We start from the raw sequence: 21,132 nt of genomic DNA, 5'->3' as shown, positions 1-21,132 counted from the left end.
AACGCCACGTAGCGCTCTATATGAAAATCACTGACTGTGCTGTGTGCAGTCTGTGGCTGGTTTGCATTGTTGGAAATATTTTCTATTGTAGCGTTGCGCAGTTGGAGGTGAGCCGCCAGCAGAGGTGGATGTGGGGAGAGAGATGACAGAATTTTGATAGCGGATGATCTGGACGTGTGTCCATCAGAACGAGTAAATTTGTAATACTGTATATCATGAACTGATATATATATATATGATGACTTTTGAATATTATTAAGGTAAATACATTGTTTGTTCACTATCAAAATCTTTCATTTGCTAAGTATGCCTATCAGTAGTTAGTGCCTTCAGCAGTTAGAATCTTTTATTTAGCTGGCAGTATTGCCGCTCGCTGCATTGCAGTAGTTCGTGTAACGAAGGTTTTTGTGAGGTAAGTGATTCATGAAAGGTATAGGTTATTGTTAGTCAGGGCCATTCTTTTGTAGGGATTATTGAAAGTCAGATTGCGTTGCGCTAAAAATATTGTGTGTCAGTTTAGTGTTGATCAGAATAAGTAAAGAGCAAAATGTCTGAGTACGTTCAGTTATGCTCAGCTTTTTGAAAATAAAATAACGTAGAGGTTTTCCAGCACAGTAAAATATAAATTTTTCAAAGGGGACGTTTCATAACGCTATTGGAAGACCTGCTCTCGCAATACGAGGATACTTCCAGAATTGTCGCACATGATCGTTTTGGTGGTCCAAATATTACGGTGTGGGGAGAGATAATATTGCATGGGCTTACTGTAGCACCAACTCAGCATATGTTACTGCAAGATTGTTTTCCTTCAAATGCAAAAAACCAAATTATCAGACGAGACTCAATTTCATCAACGGGCTGGGCTTTTATAGCGGCATACTAATGTATTGTGGCTCGGGAATTCCAGTGTTTTCAGAGTTGCAGATACGTACCCGCAAACAAACAAAAAATTGAGTAAATGACTTTAGTTTTTCGAAGTGATGATGATGATGTTTGGTTTATTGGGCTCTCAATTGCGCGATCATCAGCGCCCGTACAGAGTCCCAATTTTACACAATCCAATTTTTTCATAATACAACGTAGACACTGTCACGAATGATGATGATGTGATGGTGAAATGATGAGAACGACACAAACACTCAGTCCCCGGGCAGAGAAAATCCCCAACCCAGCCGGGAGTCGAACCTGGGACCCCGTGATCCAGAGGCAGCAACGCTAGCCACTACACGAGGAGCTGCGGACATTTTTTCGAAGTGATAACTGACACTTTATTAGTATCACTCGTAGAGTGATTGCACGATTATAATAGTGCCTGTGGGAGATAAAAACGATCCTCGAATGCACATTACAAGAAATGACTCTCCAGCAAATATGACAGTTGTATTTCATCTGAAGACTCTTAACAGCGGTCCAACTCACTGCATCCATGTCTTTCTTGTTATTCACAGCGAAGAGCGCAAGTTTCAAGGACTGACTGACGCCATCGCCCTCGCGCGCATCGAGCAGTTGTGCCCCTTCCCGTACGACCGCGTGCTGGCCGAGGTACAAAGGTTCCCCAACGCTACCCTCTACTGGGTGCAGCAGGAGCACAAAAATCAGGTAGGCCTGCAAATACCCGCCAGCCAAATGGCAGCTCCGCACAGTACGGGCCTTCCCCTCCTATCGAAGTGACGTCTCAGCTTGTCGGCTGTTACACATGTGAATCTTCAAACATTGTTATAGACATTCAAGTTGCGTGTTCTCGGTTAAGGATCGAGATCTGAGATCTAACATTTGAGCTGAAGAAATTCTAAAGAATGGCGCTGTGTAACAGCTGAAAAAGATTTATACACTACTGGCCATTAAAATTGCTACGCCACGAAGATGACTAGCTACAGACGCGAAATTTAACCGTCGGGAAGATGATGCTGTGATATGCAAATGATTAGCTTTTCAGAGCATTCACACAAGGCTGGTGCCGGTGGCGACGCCTACAACGTGCTGACATGAGGAAAGTTTCCAACCGATTTCTCATATACAAATAGCAGTTGACCGGCGTTGCCTGGTGAAACGTTGTTGTGATGCCTCGTGTAAGGAGGAGAAATGCGTACCATCACGTTTCCGACTTTGATAAAGGTCGGATTGTAGCCTATCGAGATTGCGGTTTATGGTATCGCGACATTGCTGCTCGCGTTGGTCGAGATTCAATGACTGTTAGCAGAATATGGAATCAGTGGGTTCAGGAGGGTAATACGCAACGTCGTGCTGGATCCCAACGGCCTCGTAGCACTAGCAGTCGAGATGACAGGCATCTTATCCGCTGGCTGTAACAGATCGTGCAGCCACTTCTCAATCCCTGAGTCAACAGATGGTGACCTTTGCAAGACAACAACCATCTGCACGAACAGTTCGACAACGTTTGCAGCAGCATGGACTATCAGCTCGGAGACCATGGCTGCGGTTACCCTTGACGCTGCATCACAGACAGGAGCGCCTGCAATGGCGTACTCAACGACGAATCTGGGTGCACGAATTGCAAAACGTCATTTTTTCGCATGAACCTAGGTTCTGTTTACAGCATCATGATGGTCGCACCCGTGTTTGGCGACATCGCGGTGAATGCACATTGGAAGCGTGTATTTGTCATCGCCATACTGGCGTATCACCTGGCGTGATGGTATGGGGTGCCATTGGTTACACGTCTCGGTCACCTCTTGTTCGCATTGAAGGCAGTTTGAACAGTGGACGTTACATTTAGATCCCTGCGAAACCCTACATTTCAGCAGGATAATGCACGACCGCATGTTGCAGGTCCTCACGGGCCTTTCTGGATACAGAAAATGTTCGACTGCTGCCCTGGCCAGCACAATCTCCAGATCTCTCACCAATTGAAAACGTCTGGTCAATGGTGGCCGAGCAACTGGCTCGTTACAATACGCCAGTCACTACTCTTGAGGAACTGTGGTATCTTGTTGAAGCTGCATGGGCCGCTGTACCTGTACACGGCATCCAAGCTCTGTTTGACTCAATGCCCAGGCGTATCAATGCCGTTATTAAGGCCAGAGGTGGTTGCTCTGGGTACTGATTTCTCAGGATCTATGCACCCAAATTGCGTGAAAATGTGATCACATGTCAGTTCTAGTGTAATATATTTGTCCAATGAATACCCGTTTATCATCTGCATTTCTTCTTGGTGTAGCAGTTTAATGGGCAGTAGTGTATTGCAGTTGTGGCGGTGGTTAAACACATTCGCACACAATCTGATCGGAGGTATCCGGACACCCGTTAGTGAATATTAATATGAGGTGTGGCGACCCTTTATGACGGCTTGTTCACTGCTGGAAGACATTCAGTACTGGATGTGTGGCCGAATGACAGTGAACTCTCCCTCAAGAGACTTCACTAGACAACTGGTGTTGGACACTGGTGTCTAGAGCGAAGTCGACATTCCAACTCACACCAATGGTGTCCCATTGGGTTCGGGTCGGGAATTTAGGGAGGCCAGTACATTTAAGGAAAGTAGTTGTCCACAAATCGTTATCTCACAAGTGCTGCTATATGACGGGCCATATTCTCACATTGATACGATCAACCATCGTCTTCGAACTGTTCCTCTACTGTACGCAGTACACAACGCTATAAAGTGTGATCACAATCTTCCTTATTTGACATTTTCTTAAGCGTAGTAAGGGAATTAAACCCTAACCACCAAAAACATCTCCTTTCTGTAATGCCACGCCTCTGTACTTCACTATATATGAAGGCACTATACATGAAGGCAGCTAACGTTTTACAGGAATTCACCAAACCCAAACACTTCCATTGTATGGCGTGATCTAGCACACCGAATTACTCGTTTCCATCCATTCAATGTCCATTGGCACCGTTCGTTCCACACCTCAAGAGTCGCTTAGCGTTGATTGCATGGATGTGTGACTTTCGAGGAGCTGCTCCATCATTTCATCCCATTCTTTTTAGCTCAATACGCACAGTCGTTGTGCTACCTGGAGTCTGTTAGCATTTGTAAACTCATGGGTGATTTCTTCCACCGATTTCACGAGAATTTTTGAAACGTTCTTGCGCAGTGCTCAGCGGTCCCTGTCTGTCAGTGCACGAAGCCTGCCTGGTCTGTGGTTGTTCCTCTGTGTATCCACTTCACAGTGTTTAATAAATATTGATCATTACTTACGAAATAAACACCTGTGCTCTGCGTGAGATTTTTGTATATATTTGTGTGTTGTGCGTTAGAAGAGGAGAGAGAGTGATGCCTAAGTGTGCCAATGTGGAACGGTGTGTGTGTGAGAGAGAGAGAGGTCTTTTTTTCCCTGGGTTGTTTAGTTTTTCATATTTAAAGATTCCCTGAAATTTTGAAAAAAATTTGTCGTTTTCTAATTCAGTTTGTTCGATTAAAATGGTGTGGGTGGTTTACTGTCATGAAAATATGTAATTGTTTCAGGAGATCGATTTTCATTCCTTTGTCTACATTGTGTGGAATATGTGGGTTTCTTTTGATGTCTGTGACTGAATGACTGTTTTGTGCTAGGTGGGCTGAAAAACCTTGATTTATATCAATATTTTAAGCAGAATGCGTCGGTTTGCCCTTTGCACCACATTGCAAAGTTTCTTCCTGTTTGACCTATGTAGTATCTCGGGCAGCTGCCACAGGTTAATTAATACATGTCAGATTTGTAAAAAGATTGGTTGACTGTTTACTGCTGCAAACTATTTTGTTTATAGTCTGCTGCTTGTGTGGCAACTTATTTGACTTTTTATGTTTAAACACTTTTAGTTTTGCAAGTTGATATCAGATGTTACTAGGGAAAGGCATGGAGTTCATTTAGTTTCTTCTGCTATTGAGGACTGTGTTGTTGATGCTGTTTGGTTGATTCTTATTTTTTCACCTAATTTTCCAACTACAACTGGGTGATAACCATTGTTGCAGGCCTTTGTTTCTAAAATGTTTGGTTCTTTCGTTTTTAGATCAGGTTCATCATGAATTTTGTTTATACAGTTGACTGCTGATTTAAAAAATGCCAATTTGTGTTGATCTGGGTGCATGATGTAACATGTGGTGGGTTTCCTATAAATATGGAATTTATGTTTGTTGTTGTGATAGGCTATGCTTAAGCCAAACATTAATTCCATGTTGTGTTTGATGCTCAACTGTAAAATGTGCTTTGGGATGTAGCTATATTTTTCTCAGCCAAGCTTCCTGTTTCAGTCGTTGTCCCATTTTCTAGTATCAAAGGATATCAACATAACGTTTGTAATAAATGATTTTGTGATTTTCTATTTTGTTTGCTTTAAACAATTGGTTTCTAGAGCATTAATATAGATATCACCTAGTAGGCCAGCTAAGTTACTGCCCACTACTAAAACATTTTGAATATAGGTTTTGTTATTAAAATAAAAGTAATTGTGAGACAGCACCAATTCAAGCAAATCCATTAGTTCATTGATTTATACACTGCCTAACTTTTTGTGATGCAATAAGTTACCTCTGATTATTCAGACTATTTCTATTTGGGTACGTTGGTGTAGAAGGTACCTGTGTCAAGGAATGTAAACTTCGCTGTACTGGGTATGGTGATATCTCTGATATTGTCAGTCAGTTCATAGCTTTTCCTTATGGAGTATTTGGCTGTAAATGTGTTGGATTTAATGAGAATTTCGTTAAGGTTCTTAGTTAATTTATACACAGGTCTGTTTGTTGAATCAATTATTGTGTGTATTGGGTGGCTTTGTTTACGATTTTACGGCTGTGATCAGAGCTTTAGAGCCGTAGAGTTTATTACTATGCAGTATTTGACTTCATTGGATGTTAGGAGGAAGTTGCAGTTCTTTAACAGGCTTTTCTTTTAAATTAGTATTTGGGGGGTGGGATCAGTTTTTAATTGATTTGCTTCAGTGTTGTAGCTTCCTTATGGGTGTTTCTGTGAAGTTTTCTTGTTTTTCCGTTTTTCTTTATTATTTTATTTGCTTCATGGGCCAGAGCGTTTTGTTCATTTTGTCCTAATTTTGGTGATACACAGGCTATTTTAGTAATAGATCTGTAATAATTTTTTCATCAATTTTGGAGGCAATATTGTGTTTAAGATTTTTACTTAGTAAATTTAGTTCTATGTTGTTGAATGTAATGCTCATTGTGTTCACTGCCCTGTCAGAGAATTTATGTCGTTCAACCGGTGAGACAGACTAAGAGTGGTGGATTTTTTAAATATCAGAACAGAGAGCTTTTTCCTTTGTTTGGTTGGGATTTATAGCAATTCTTCATCTACATATTGTTGAACTACTTATATTAATTTTACAAATGGTGTAGCATGAGATACTTGCTTAAATCTAAGTGTGTCTTTTTGTTTGTTGACTAAGTCTTTTTGTTTACAATTAGATCTATTTCATTTTTTACCCATGTTATATCACACTTGCTTTTGGCTTCTGGTGCTAAGTTACTTTGGTCTTTGATTACAACTTTAACATATTTGGGAGTAGCATTTTCTGGTACACACTGCTTATTGAATTTAATGGCGAGAATAGTTCTCATTAAGTTCAGTTTACACTTTCTGTATGTATTTATTGTTTCTTTTACCTGGCTAGGTCTTTGTTGACTACTACGACAATGCTTCATCGGACAATTTCTTACGCCATTTACGAGAGTTCCTGTACCGGCAGGTTACCCCGTAAATACGTGTCTATAGTTTATGCTAGTCACTCACGCGATTGCATATCAGATGGGATTAGCGCCGCGAAACTCATCAGCCCTAAATTTATCGTAACCTTCCTTTTGGCATGATGTTTTCTGAATTTTTCCTGCATTAGGATGCACAGTTAGAAACAATCATTGACATGATGTAGCTGCAGAAGTAGACGTGAACTATGATTTTACAGTAGAGCTGTGTCTTTGTTCGGTCTGTTGACTGACTTCACACATTGGTACGATTATGATAATTCAGGTCTGATTGTCTATGATACACTCTCTTCGTACTGTTTTTAAATTTGAATACCTAAGGATTTATGGAAGATACCAATTAAGATCAAACATATCAAGAGAATTTCTCCAGTGGACGAAGATGTTCCTAGTGTGCATTTGGTAAGAAAAGTTTTTATAAGTAAATTCTGTTTGGTATAAAAACTCCGTACGTTTTAATTACATATTGCCAATAGATGTGATAAACCAGATACTGTCTCATGCTGCTGTCTTCCTCATGACATCATGTCCTCGGAACGCCCTATTATCACAAATCCATGACCTATTAATATATGTATGGCTACCGGAAAATTAACTTTCTGACCAAAAGGCCAAGAAAGATGCTACTAAGGAGTTTCTAGACTAGTAAGAGATTAACGTATGTTTCATACATGGCAGTTTATTTCCACTTATTTCATGGGAGCAACACCCGATCCAATAAATTATCTATCATAAACGAACTAAAGACGAAGATATTGTTCTTGTAACGATGTTTATGTTCTCTCGAAAGTGAAAAACAACTGAAGTGGTGAAGGTTTGGGTCGCAAAAAGGAAGGGATCGGCTCTTTCTTCCATCTTCCTGTATACCTTGACGTCATAGACCCGTCAGTTCACCACACAAATACGTCTACGAAATGAGACTAAGGATGTTAAGGAATTTGATGTAAACAACGTCGCTAGATTAGATAATGAATGAATTTAACATGCAGTAGTAATTATTGCGGAATTGATGGTTTCTTTTGTTACCGGATGTTCCCATGTCGTAGGCCTGGAGACTCCCACTATCCTACTGAATCTACGTTTACCACAGTTTTGTTTTTATACAGAAAGGAACAAAACTGGGAGTAACTCAAGAGTAATTATGAATTTCTTTTAAAAGTGTCATATTAGAACCACCTTAGTGTTCACCTATAGCTTTCTTCTGAGTCACAAAAACAAACTCATGCGGCGCCCACCTAACACTTGACACATCCATTTGCTGTGCGTGTTATACTGATCGACTTTAGAGGAGAGCAGACTATCATAAGTCGCTGCAGGATACAAAGGAGGGCAGCACGAATGGTCGCAGGTATGTTTGACTCCCGGGAGGACGATACAGAAAGCTGAAAAGCCTGAATTCGCAGGCGTTTGAAGGACGACGGCAACTACACTACTGGCCATTAAAATTGCTACACCAAGAAGAAATGCAGATGATAAACGGGTATTCATTGGACAAATATATTATACCAGAACTGAAATGTGATTACATTTTCACACAATTTGGGTACATAGATCCTGAAAAATCAGTACCCAGAACAACTACCTCCGGCCGTAATAATGGCCTTGATACGCCTGGGAATTGCGCCAAACAGAGGTTGGATGGCGTGTACAGGTACAGCTGCCCATGTAGCTTCAACACGATACCACAGTTCATCAAGAGTAGTGACTGGTGTATTGTGATGAGCCAGTTGCTCGGCCACCATTGATCAGACGTTTTCAATTGGTGAGAGATCTGGAGAATGTGCTGGCCAGGGCAGCAGTCGAACATTTTCAGTATCCAGAAAGGCCCGTACAGGAGCTGCAACGTGCGGTCGTGCATTATCCTGCCGAAATGTGGGGTTTCGCAGGGATCGAATGAAGGGTAGAGCCACGGGTCGTAACACATCTGAAATGTAACGTCCACTGTTCAAAGTGCCGTCAATGCGAACAAGAGGTGACCGAGACGTGTAACCAATGGCACCCCATACCAGCACGCCAGGTGATACGCCAGTATGGCGATGACGAATACGCGCTTCCAATGTGCGTTCACCGCGATGTTGCCAAACACAGATGCGACCATCATGATGCTGTAAACGGAACCCGGATTCATCCGAAAAAATGACGTTATGCCATTCGTGCACCCAAGTTCGTCGTCGAGTACACCATCGCAGCCGCTCCTGTTGTGATGCAGCGTCAAGGGTAACCGCAGCCACTGTCTCCGAGCTGTTAGTCCATGCTGCTGCAAACGTCGTCGAAGTGTTCGTGCAGATGGTTGTTGTCTTGCAAACGTCCCCATCTGTTGACTCAGGGATTGAGACGTGGCTGCACGATCCGTTACACCCATGCGGATAAGATGCCTGTCACCTCGGCTGCTAGTGATCGAGGCCGTTGGGAACCAGTACGGCGTTCCGTATTACCCTCCTGAACCCACCGATTCCGTTTTCTGCTAACAGTTATTGGATCTCGACAAACGCGAGCAGCAATGTCGCGATACGATAAACCGCAATCTCGATAGGCTATAATCCGACGTTTATCAGAGTCGGAAACGTGATGGTACGCATTTCTCCTCCTTACACGAGGCATCACAACAACGTTTCACCAGGCAACGCCGGTCAACTGCTGTTTGTGTATGAGAAATCGGTTGGAAACTTTCCTCATGTCAGCACGTTGTAGGTGTCGCCACCGGCGCCAACCTTGTGTGAATGATCTGAAAAGCTAATCATTTGCATATCAGAGCATCTTCTTTCTGTCGGACAAATTTCGCGTCTGTAGCTAATATAGTCATCTTCGTGGTGTAGAAATTTTAATGGCCAGTAATGTATTTCGAGGAAGTCCACTTACAAAGTTTCAAGGAGCAGTATTATGTGAGGAGTCTAGGAAGATACTATAGCCCCCTAAGTATGGCTCCCGTAGGGACCGCAAAGACTGGATTAGACCTTTTACGGCAGCTCAGAGGCATCCAAGTAGTCATTCTTCCCGCACTCCATACACGGTGTGAACCCTAATGTATCGTACTGGCATATTGGAAAGTACCCTCTGCAGTGTAGTTCATACCGGTTTTCAGTGTCTGGCGTAGATGTGGATGTAAGTGAAGAGTACGCCCTTCTTTAACTTGTAATTTGAGGCACAAACATTGTTATGGAACCATTCGAATATCTTCTGATGTGACACCTACCCTACGAGTTTGAAACCATTTTATCGATTCGTTACAAGTGCAACAGCTTCTATTTGTGACAGTACGCGTGTTTCCATTACCGGTACCCAGTAATAGTCAAGTAGGATGACCTGAAAAATGAACCTGTGAATCCGGCCTCGTCATTTCATAGCCGCCGCCGTAGCCCAGTTAGGCCCCAGCCTTCGCAGGTGCCGCAGCTTGGTTCAGCTGTGTACACAGTGTCGGCTGAGTGTTCGGATAAGAACATTGTAAGAAGGACTTCCGTACGCATCAGAATGTCGTGTGTAATACCATCAATTTTGGTTTTCCATACCCCCAAACTAGAGCAATAATTCTGAAAATCTATTCATTTTTTGTGTGAGAAGATACTTCTACGGAGAAGGACGTGGAGCTTTACAATGTAATTTTGTATAAAACTCTTTGTGTGTGAAAGTAAGAAACATCGTAACTTGAGAGAGAATCATACAGGAGTGAAGTGAGGAGCCGGCCGGTGTGGCCGAGCGGTTCTAGGCGCTTCAGTCTGGAACCGCGCGGCCGCTGCGGTCGCAGGTTCGAATCTTGCCTCGGGCGTGGATGTGGGTGATGTCCTTCGGTTAGTTAGGTTTTAGTTCTAAGTTCTAGGGGACTGATGACCTCAGATGTTAAGTCCCACAGTGCTCAGAGCCATTTGAACCATTTGAAGTGAGGAAGTAGATTTCACGTCCCGCTATGACGAAATCTTAAAAGTTTACTGCTGCCCATGCCAGACTGTGAACGAAAGCACTAAATACCGATAATTTTCCTTTTAATAATTCCAATGACTCTATTAAGAGAGCTTTGGCAGAATTTGGGACAATCCATCTGGCACGACGTGAAAATTGGCGAGACACGAGATATTTCAAGGATGTGAGAATTATCGTAGTTGATCTACAAGATCAAGGTTTAAGAGCGCTGTTGATTTATGAAACGCAACCGAAAACGTGCGCGGCATGTGGAGCAACGGAGCATCGTAAAGCGGCTTGCCCTCAGTCGCGGCTCGTATCGACATTAGCAGTAACCAGGAAGTAAACGGAAACGAATGGTCACTCCCACAAAGCGATGCACCGTGTGTCGCGGGCGTCACCATGGTCTAGTAGGATTCCGAACCAGATCCTGTTTCCCAGCTTGGCAGCAAACCAAGAAAAGAAACATCATCGCAATCGCAACACAGCTAGCAGGTCAACAGTAACAAAGAATGGTTAGAGAATCAGAAGTCACCGAATCAAACGAGCGATTAGTGAGAAAGAAACGGGGATGAGTAATAAGCCACAATAATAAAGACGAGTCGGCAAATGGAAAGTAAATCAGAAAATACTGACAAACTACTCGGAAACGCAGGATAATAATGGAAAAACAAAGAAGAGCCTTTGGGGAGTTCGAAAGGGTCGACATCAAAAAAGGAAACTCAGAAGAACAGTATGGGAATTGAAGCGAGGGCAGCGGAAGGACACAGGTCAGAACTAGAAGTAGCACGAGGAGAAACAGCGGACTGATCGTGGACAGGGACAGCGGAGCGCAGAAAGAACAGACAACACAGGTAATAATCGAGGTAATACATTCAGATGGGAAGACAACATCAAATTACGTACGGAGAAACCTAAATCAGATAGTCTGAGCAATCCAAACACACATATCAGTCTCACAGCCTTTCAGATTAAATTAGTTGCACTGCGCCATGGACACATTTGAAGCATTTATGCAGCCACAGGAACGAGAACCAAAGTGGATAGCTGTGAATTATATAGTCGAGAAGTTATTTCGTTTTTCGATTATTTTAAAACCCCTGTTATCATCTGGAAATAAGATTTCCTTCTAAACCCAAAGATGAGACGCCCAATTTCAATTATTGTGAAGAGCCGTCTGTCATAGTAACAGTTTTGGATCTAATCGCTACATGGGATAAATTTCATGCAGAAAGGCTAGCTTATTGTAGTGAACTGTGAATTTTTTCTCTTTGCTGTCGAACATGAAATGATGAGCAGATGACTGATGAGATTGCCGCACGTTAGGAGCCAGCAACTAATTGATATCAATAATTAAATGAAATCAAACACAAAGGGTACGAAGTTGAGGGGTTCATGTATGAAAGTAAAAGGTTGCTTATACGATCAAACCATGAAAGAAATGTAGTTACGCAATTTCGTGTTGTTTACATGAACCAAAACAAAATTATAAATCTCAGGGCCAATTTGACTGGGTGCGAACACGACTCATTTATTAAGAGGAAGGAGGAAGGGGACGAATCGTCTCACAACTATTCCTTATCTTTCGTCGTGTACTGCTGTCAGCGGCAGGTGCTGAGTCGGTAAGGCGTGTCGCGAGGGCCAGTTCGGCGCGAGTCGGCTGCCTTCATCAGCAATCGCGGCTTTGCGGCGAGGCCGCGTTGTCTACCAGTGTCGGTTGCGTGGCCGAAGCTACCACGGTGTCGGATGGCGGATGTTGGCGATGGGTGGAAGAGCGCCCATTCCTCTCGCTTCCGCGGTGTCTCCACGACTCCCCCTCACACTTCTCCTCCATCTCTCAGCTCAACTCGCCTTCGAAATATTCTCTGTTTTGGCATTGTCACTAGCGGACAAAATTTTCAATGCATCCCAATGACAAATCGCTGTTTCATAGCCACGTCTATCTGTGCGAGGTGGAAATTTGCTATCTGGCGTGGGCTGGCGTGTGCCTCGTGAATCGACATCTCTCACGATTTCACATTCTTACAATGTTTTCCTGCATTCCGAGGCTGTTGTGAGAGCAGCTACACAACACTTCTTTATAACCGCTCTCTCTGTGTGAGGCCTGGGCAGACTCATGTTTACACCGAGCGAGGTGGCGCAGTGGCTAGCACACTGGACTCGCATTCGGGAGGACGACGGTTCAATCCCGCGTCCGGCCTCCTGATTTAGGTTTTCCGTGATTTCCCTAAATCGCTCCAGGCAAATGCCGGGATGGTTCCCTTGAAAGGGCACGGCCGACTTCCTTCCCCGTCCTTCCCTAATCCGATGAGACCGATGACCTCACTGTCTGGTCTCTTCCCCCAAACAACTCAACCCTCAGACTCATGTTTGGTCTCCGTTTCAAAATCTGCCGGCGTTCGTGGTGCTGGAAATGTCGGCACTTCCTGCTTCTAAGGCAGGTAAAATGACTGCCGCCGGTCCAGAAGAACTCACATGCTTTCACGCGTACATTCTTGGCGTTCTGTCCTAATGGCTGCAGGTGTCCATCAGTTCCCGGCACGCTTCTCATTGTCAGACAGACCCTTCGCAGCGTGTCCCTCCTTGAGCGAGGGGAGGGCGTCCGCCCAGCTTGCCACTGTGTGCTTGCAGAATGCCGGCGGTGTCCTCTCCTCGGGGGCTCCCCCAGGGTGTCCGTTTTCCTCCTCCTGGGCCGCTTGCAGCGTGTTGGCGAAAGTGGCCGCAGTTGGAAATATTACATTATTCCTATGTGATTCTGGTTGCAGCCAGTTGGCTGGCTAGAGTGACCACACAAAGCCTCCGTATTACAAATGCAACCAGTAAAGAATTTCATTCTGTATAGTTTTCTTATCACGCAGCATACCACGTAACCATAAATTAACAGTCACAGAAGGTTTTCAGAGGCAGAGGTCAATGTAAATTAAAGCGCTACCTGTTGAGGACTGAGGTAATGTAAACAGACATGCATGAAATGTGGGAACGAATGAAAGTAATATTCTCAAATATAATGGTATTATTGACTAATTTCGTCTCCAAAAGTCAATTTATCGACTCATTAGAGAACGTAAGCACGCAAAAGAGGCTTATAGGAAGGATAAGCAACCTGCAAGGGACAGTACACTATCTGATCAAAAGTACTTGGACACCCATTAGTGGACATTAATGTGGGACTTGTCCACTTCCCACCTTTAGGACGCCCTGAACTCTGCCGCCGACTCTTTCATTGAAGTGTCTGAATATATGTTGAGGAATAGCAGCCCTTTCTTCCTCAAGCGCCGAAACTAGAGAAGGGTGTCTCCGACGCGGGGAGCCGCGAGAACTGTGGCAAGGCGCCTCAAACCGCGCGGCTACCCTGCGCGGCGCGATCATTTCTTCCACACTTTTCGTTCTCTTAAGCGCAATAAAGTGGACGTTCTGACTGATCGCAAAGCTATTCTATTGGGTTGGTCGGGACTCTGGGCAGCTCTGGCCATTCAGATACTGCTATATGATAGGGAACATTGTTATACTGATGCATACAGTCATTGTATCTGATCCGTTCGTTTACTATTATGGAGAACACTGTGCTGTAAAATGTGATCATATTCTTTTTGTGGTAAGTTTCTACGGGACCAAACTGCTGGTCACTGTGCTTACACACTACTTAATCTAACTTAACTAACTTGCTCCAAGGACAACACACACACCCATGCCCGAGGGAGGACTCGCACCTCCGATGCGGGGAGCCGCGAGAACCGTGGCAAGGCGTCTCAAACCGCGCGGGTAACCTGCGCGGCGCGGTCATATTCTTTCACACTTTTCATTTTCTTAAGCGCAATAAAGGGATCACAACTTCGCCAGTCAACACCACCATACCGTAACACCACTCCCACTGTATTTCACTGATGGAGTTAAATGTCATACCAGGTAACGTACTCAGGCATTCGCCATATCGAAACCTTTCCATCGTATTTCCACAAAGCACAGCGTCACTCAGCACTCCAAATCACTCGTTTCCAGTCATCCACTGCCCAGTGGTGTCACTCTTTGCATCACTTCAAATATCGTTTAGCGCTGACTACAGAAATGTGTAGCTTATGACGAGATGCTAGACCATTGTACCCCACTCTTTGTAGCTCCCTACACACAGTAACTGTGCTAGCTGGACTGCTGTTAGCACTTTTAGCGTACGAGTAATTCATTCCCCTGATTTCATGCAATTTTTTACAATCATCCTTCACAATGCAATGAAATGTCCCTGTCTGTCAGTACATGAGGTCTGCCAGGTCTTGGTTTAGGTAAGGTTGTTTCTTCGTGTTTTTGCACGTCATAATCACGTACCAACAGTCAACTTGTGCGGCTTTAGAAGGGGTAAAATGCCTGTGATGGATTTGTTACTCACGTGACATCCAATGACTACCCTTTCTGTAGTTACTACTTCTCTACTGACAACATAATCCTCCCCATCTCCTTTTACACTGGCAGGTCCGCGTTTCGTGACATCTAGTGTTCACTGGACGTGGTGAGCATATGATAGTCGAGAACGCCTTTAAGGCGGCAAAGACTCCTTTATCAACACCTCACTGAGTTTGAAAGAGGTTGTGTCATAGAGCTACGAGAAGCTGGATGTTTCTTCTGCGACAGTGCAGCAAGACTTGGTAGGTATATAGCCATTGTGCCTCATTGCTGGCAGTGGTGGTTACGAGAATGTACTCTCACAAGATGATGGGGCTGTGGACGGCCACGGGGCACTATTTATTGAATTTATTTAATCGTTCGGTGATTTTATACAATATACAGTTGATAGAAGGCAAGTGATTTTATACAATATACATATGATATAAGGCAAGATTAAACCTTAAAGTCCATGATTTTCAACCAATTAATTAAGCTGGGTGTGACAGCGAACAAGTCGTCGGGAATTCCAGGGTATGAATGAAGTGGACAGCGTTGGACTAAATGTTCAATTGTCTGCTCTTCTTGATTACATTCACACATTGGTGAACTGATCCAGCCCCATTTGTACCTGAAGTAGCTACAACAACCATGTCCAGTCCTTAACCTGTTGAGGCGGCACCAGAGGTTCCTCGGTAGGTCAATACCTTTTGGCTTCTTTGTGGGATCAAGATGATGGGCTCTTGTTCCCAATGTTTTTGTTGTCCGTTCACGCCTCCAGCTTTCATTTAGCTCAAAGCCATCCGCTATGAGTTGTCCTGCAGTAACACTTGCTGGTCTTCTTGATCGCAATCGTTGCTGTGGCGGATGACAGAATTCCTGGTGCAGTGGTAGAGAGGGTGATGCAGATATTTTCTTGGCCTCCCTCAGTAGATCTTGTTTCCGCCTTAAGTGAGGTGGAGGGATGTGACTCAGTACAGGTAACCAGTGGCATGGGGTTGATTTGATGGAACAGCGCATTGTGTCGCAAAGTTCTGTATCTACCTTCTTCACATGTACACTTTCCAACCAGACATGTGCACAGTACTCAGCAGCAGAGTACACAAGACTGATGCCAGTTCAATGCAGACAGTCAGCAGAGTTTCCCCAGGTTGTACCACTGAGCTTATGTAGTATGTTGTTCCTTGCAGCAACTTTATGAGAAAGCTTGGTGATGTGCTCTTTGTAGCTCAGGGTCCTATCTAGAGTGATTCCGAGATATTTTGGGAAAGGATTGTACCTCAACGTTTGTCCGTTGAGCAGAACTCTTGGTTTGTAGTTCGCAGCACGATTCGCTAAATGGAAACAAGAGACTTCAGTTTTTGATGTGCTTGGGATCAATCTCCAGGTCTTAAAGAAAGTTGACATCTTCTCCAGATCCTCCGTAAGAATTCGTTCACCATCTTCGAAATTACTGCTCTGTGCTACCAGTGCGATGTCATCAGCATAGATGAATTTAGTTGATATTGTGGTTGGTAAATCATTAATGTATAAATTGAATAGTGATGGGGCTAAAACAGATCCCTGTGGTAGTCCATTATTTAGTTTCCGTTTGTGGCTTTTAGAGATGCCTAGGAACACTTCAAATTGCCTTTCACTAAGCATGCTGGATATTACAGCCACAATTTCTCGACTTGGTACAATTTTCAGTAGCTTGTAGATCAGTCCCTATCGCCAGACAGTGTCATACGCGGCTGTAAGATCGATGAAGACAGCTGTTGATTTCAGATGGCCTTGAAAACCTGCTTCAGTATGGGTAGTTAGGGCAAGAACTTGATCGGTGCAGCTGCCTCCTTGTCTGAAGCCAGCTTGTTCAGGAGGGAAGACCACCGTGTTCAGCGTATGGCTGTATGGCATCGTACTACATCTGCAGCAGGAATTTTGGAAGCAGTTGACTTCACAGTTACACAAGGAACTGTTACAAATGATTACTTCAAGGACAGTTCTGCGCCAGACGCCCTGCAGCGTGCATTCCACTCACCCCAAACCACCGCCTTTTCCGACTTCAGTGGTGTCAAGCGAGAGCTGATTGGAGGGCGGGGTAGTAGTCTCTAGTGTTTCATGTTGCAAACGGGTTCTGCCTCAGTGCCAGCGATGGCCGTGTGTTGCTTAGGAGGAGGCTAGATGAGCGCCTGCAACCAATCTGTCTGCGTGCTAAGCACACTGGACCTGCTCTGGAGTTAGGTCTGAGGAGCGATATTATATGAGAGCAGGAGCACTCTCGCGGTTAGACCACGCTCTCTGACTGCAAACTCGTTCGTCAATCTGGTATTCGACCTGTTGTGCTTTCCTTTCATGAACAGCATTCCAGGGGTGTTTTCCAACAGGATAACAGTAGCCCGCATACTGCTGTTGTAACCCAACATGCTCTACGGAGTGTCGACATTTAGCCTTGGTCTACTCGACGACCAGATCCGTCCCCAATCGAGCACACGTGGGGCATGATTGGACGACAATTCTAGCGTCATCCAACAACAGCATACACTATTCCTGTACTGGCTGACCAAGTGCAACAGGCATGGAATTCCATCCCACAAACCGACATCCGGCTTCTGCGCCACACAATGCATGCACGTTTGCATGGTTGCATTCAACATTTTGCGTTTTGACGATTACACCAGTTATTAATGTACCAGAATTTCACGTTTGCGATAGCGTACCTCGCGCTTACACTAACCTGTGATCTTTATTAAATATGTTACCTAGACAAATGTATTCCAGACATTACATTACTCTATATTAATTATTTTTAGTGCTACATTTTTTACATCTGTGTATGCTGGAACACTTACCAAAATTCTAAACACCACGAACTGTCCTGCAAGGGAAGCATGCAACACAACCGTGAACTGGAGAACCTTTCGTCAGAGCGACGTGAAAAGCGCAGTCAAGGAATAAAGCACCAGGCATATTGTAAAGCAACATTATACACAGCACAAAAAAGATCCTGTCATCCGAGGAGAGCAGTGTTACGAAATTACTGTTCAACACGCTGTAACCACACAGTCCCTGGAACCCCAGAACGCATAGAAGTTTCTTTGGATGCCAACAATATACGGATGCAAGTTACCATAGGGAGGGACAATCAAAATGACCTATTCCGGACACCTATATCGAGCTCGTGATAGTGACTCTAAGACCAACAAACACCTTAATAGGAGTTGGCTCTGAGCACTATGGGACTTAACATCTGAGGTCATCAGTCCCCTAGAACTTAGAACTACTTAACCTAACTAACCTAAGGACGTCACACACATTCATACCCGAGGCAGGGTTCGAACCTGCGACCGTAGCGGTCGCGCGGTTCCAGACTGAAGCGTCTAGAACCTCTCGCTCACACAGGCCGGCTAGTAGGAGTTGACAGCGGGCATTGTGGAACATTACAAACGTATTACTCCACAGAAACGTACGAAGCAGATGGTACGAATGCTCATAACCAGCCTTGCAAAGGAGCATGTAACACTTCTGATTCCGGATTGGAAATTCTTCCAATCGTCGCAAGATAATGCATTCGCTTGGACTCTCGCACACTTCACAGCCTACACTTAACAAGTCAGAGTTCAAATCCTTAGTGAATGGAAAGAACACTTAATCATGTGCGGTGGATAGTGTACAATAAAACAGGCGCCAATTATACACTACTGGCCATTAAAATTGCTACACCAAAAAGAAATGCAGATGATAAACGGGTATTCATTGGACAAATATATTATACTGGAACTGACATGTGATTACATTTTAACGTAATTTGGGTGCATAGATCCTGAGAAATCAGTACCCAGAGCAACCACCTCTGGCCTTAATAACGGCATTGATACGCCTGGGCATTGAGTCAAACAGAGCTTGGATGCCGTGTACAGGTACAGCGGCCCATGCAGCTTCAAAAAGATACCACAGTTCATCAAGAGTAGTGACTGGCGTATTGTAACGAGCCAGTTGCTCGGCCACCATTGACCAGACGTTTTCAATTGGTGAGAGATCTGGAGAATGTGCTGGCCAGGGCAGCAGTCGAACATCCAGGGAGGCCGTTACAGAACCTGCAATATGCGGTCGTGCAGTATCCTGCTGAAATGTAGGGTTTCGCAGGGATCAAATGAAGGGTAGAGCCACGGGTCGTAAAACATCTGAAATGTAACGTCCACTGTTCAAAGTGCCGTCAATGCGAACAAGAGGTGACCGAGACGTGTAACCAATGACACCCCATACCATCACGCCGGGTGATACGCCAGTATGGCGATGACGAATACACGCTTCCAATGTGCGTTCACAGCGATGTCGCCAAACACGGATGCGACCATCATGATGCTGTAAACAGAACCTGGATTCATCCGAAAAAATGACGTTTTTCCATTCGTGTACCCAGGTTCGTTGTTGAGTACACCATTGCAGGCGTTCCTGTCTGTGATGCAGCGTCAAGGGTAACCGCAGCCATGGTCTCCGAGCTGATAGTCCATGCTGCTGCAAACGTCGTCGAACTGTTCGTGCAGGTGGTTGTTGTCTTGCAAACGTCCCCATCTGTTGACTCAGGGATCGAGACATGGCTGCACGAACAGTTACAGCCATGCGGATAAGATGCCTGTCATCTGGACTGCTATTGATACGAGGCCGTTAGGATCCAGCACGGCGTTCCATATTACCCTCCTGAACCCATCGATCCCATATTCTGCTAACAGCCATTGGATCTCGACCAACGCGAGCAGCAATGTCGCGATACGATAAACCGGAATCGCGATAGGCTACAATCCAAAGTCGGAAACGTGATGGTACGCATTTCTCCTCCTTACACAAGGCATCACAACAACGTTTCACCAGGCAACGCCGGTCAACTGCTGTTGGTGTATGAGAAATCGGTTGGAAACTTTCCTCATGTCAGCAAGTTGTAGGTGTCGCCACTGGCGCCAACCTTGTGTGAATGCTCTGAAAAGCTAATCATTTGCATGTCACAGCATCTTCTTCCTGTCGGTTAAATTTCGCGTCTGTAGCTTGTGATCTTCGTGGTGGCCAGTAGTTTGCATTTAAAAAAACTGACTGGATGTTGGTGATTACGGGCTCCACTCGACTTTAAAGCAGCGCCGCACACTTCACTTTCTTTCCTCCTGTGCGGATTTCCAATTTTGTCCAGGGCGCCTGGAGCTACGTGCGGGAGCGGCTCTGCTCCCTGTTGCCTGACCGCGAGCTGCAGTTCGTGGGGCGGCCGCCGGCCTCTGCGCCTGCCACGGGCTCCTCGTGGAAGCACCACCTGGAGGAGCGCACGCTGCTAGACCAGGCCATGCAGCTCGCCGCAGAGAAGGCCGCCGAGTGACGGCCGCTGTCGCTGGCTGAAGCAGTTCGGCCGAGGAATTGTGGACGACACTTTGCCTGTGCCGTGATCTCGAGTAATGGATCTGTACAACATGAGAACATAAATAAACGTGTGAGGGAAGTTAAAGTTATACAAAGAAAATGATGCTGTATTCCAAATGAGAGTACGACGGTGAACACAGAGTAGAATTAACTCCGTTCAGTTACTCTCATAAACTTACAATCATTCTTTCACTGATAGCAATGTTGAATGTGCAGCAAGAGTCCCCAGTTTTACTCCTAGCAATGTTTCTAAATGCTACTGTACAAGCTACATCACTCATAGTCGTACAAGACATTACTCACCTTTTCCTTGTGTCTTGGCATAGTTATATCAGTTCATGCATATCAGCTGCAGATCAGTTTTTTTTCAGGCAACAAATACACTTATCGTAAGCCCCATAAATTTTTCAGAATACAAGAGGTTAAACTACTCCGCTGTATACAGGGTGTTTGAGGAGGAAATGTCAATATTTTACACAGTGATAGTATAAGTAATTCTCAACAAAAAATTTTACATGATCGTAGGCCGCAAACACTTAGTTAGGGAGGTGTGGGTATTGAAAGGAACTTTAATTCTGGAAAAACTAGTGTGCACAACGTGAATGTATACGCAATACCACTGGACCGTAACGTGATTTTCTTGCAAACAATATTACAGAGAAGTACAGTTACGTTACACGTTTTTACATAATGTTTATTTACTTTCCATTTAGTACATAATGCATTACAACATGCATGTTACATGTATTCAGTTGAAAAAAACGTACCACGTCTTTTACAAACGGCTTTAACTCTTTTCGTACAGATGTTGTACAGTT

At 44.5% G+C, this 21,132-nt stretch overlaps 1 protein-coding gene across 1 annotated transcript in view; it reads left to right on the top strand.

Annotated features, from left to right (window-relative positions):
* Positions 1-20,414, top strand: part of LOC124545457 (2-oxoglutarate dehydrogenase, mitochondrial-like) — a 162,509-nt gene extending 142,095 nt beyond the window's left edge. Inside the window, exons 15-16 of the mRNA XM_047124423.1 lie at positions 1,449-1,599; positions 20,094-20,414. Coding sequence (XP_046980379.1) covers positions 1,449-1,599; positions 20,094-20,273 — 331 coding nt within the window. The 3' untranslated portion in view covers positions 20,274-20,414. The remainder of the gene's footprint in view (positions 1-1,448; positions 1,600-20,093) is intronic.
* The last annotated feature ends 718 nt before the right edge of the window (positions 20,415-21,132 follow it).

This window comes from Schistocerca americana, chromosome 1 (genome assembly GCF_021461395.2).
Source record: "Schistocerca americana isolate TAMUIC-IGC-003095 chromosome 1, iqSchAmer2.1, whole genome shotgun sequence".
NCBI classification, from domain to species: Eukaryota; Metazoa; Arthropoda; class Insecta; order Orthoptera; family Acrididae; genus Schistocerca; species Schistocerca americana.
This window is presented reverse-complemented; position numbering and strand designations above follow the sequence as displayed.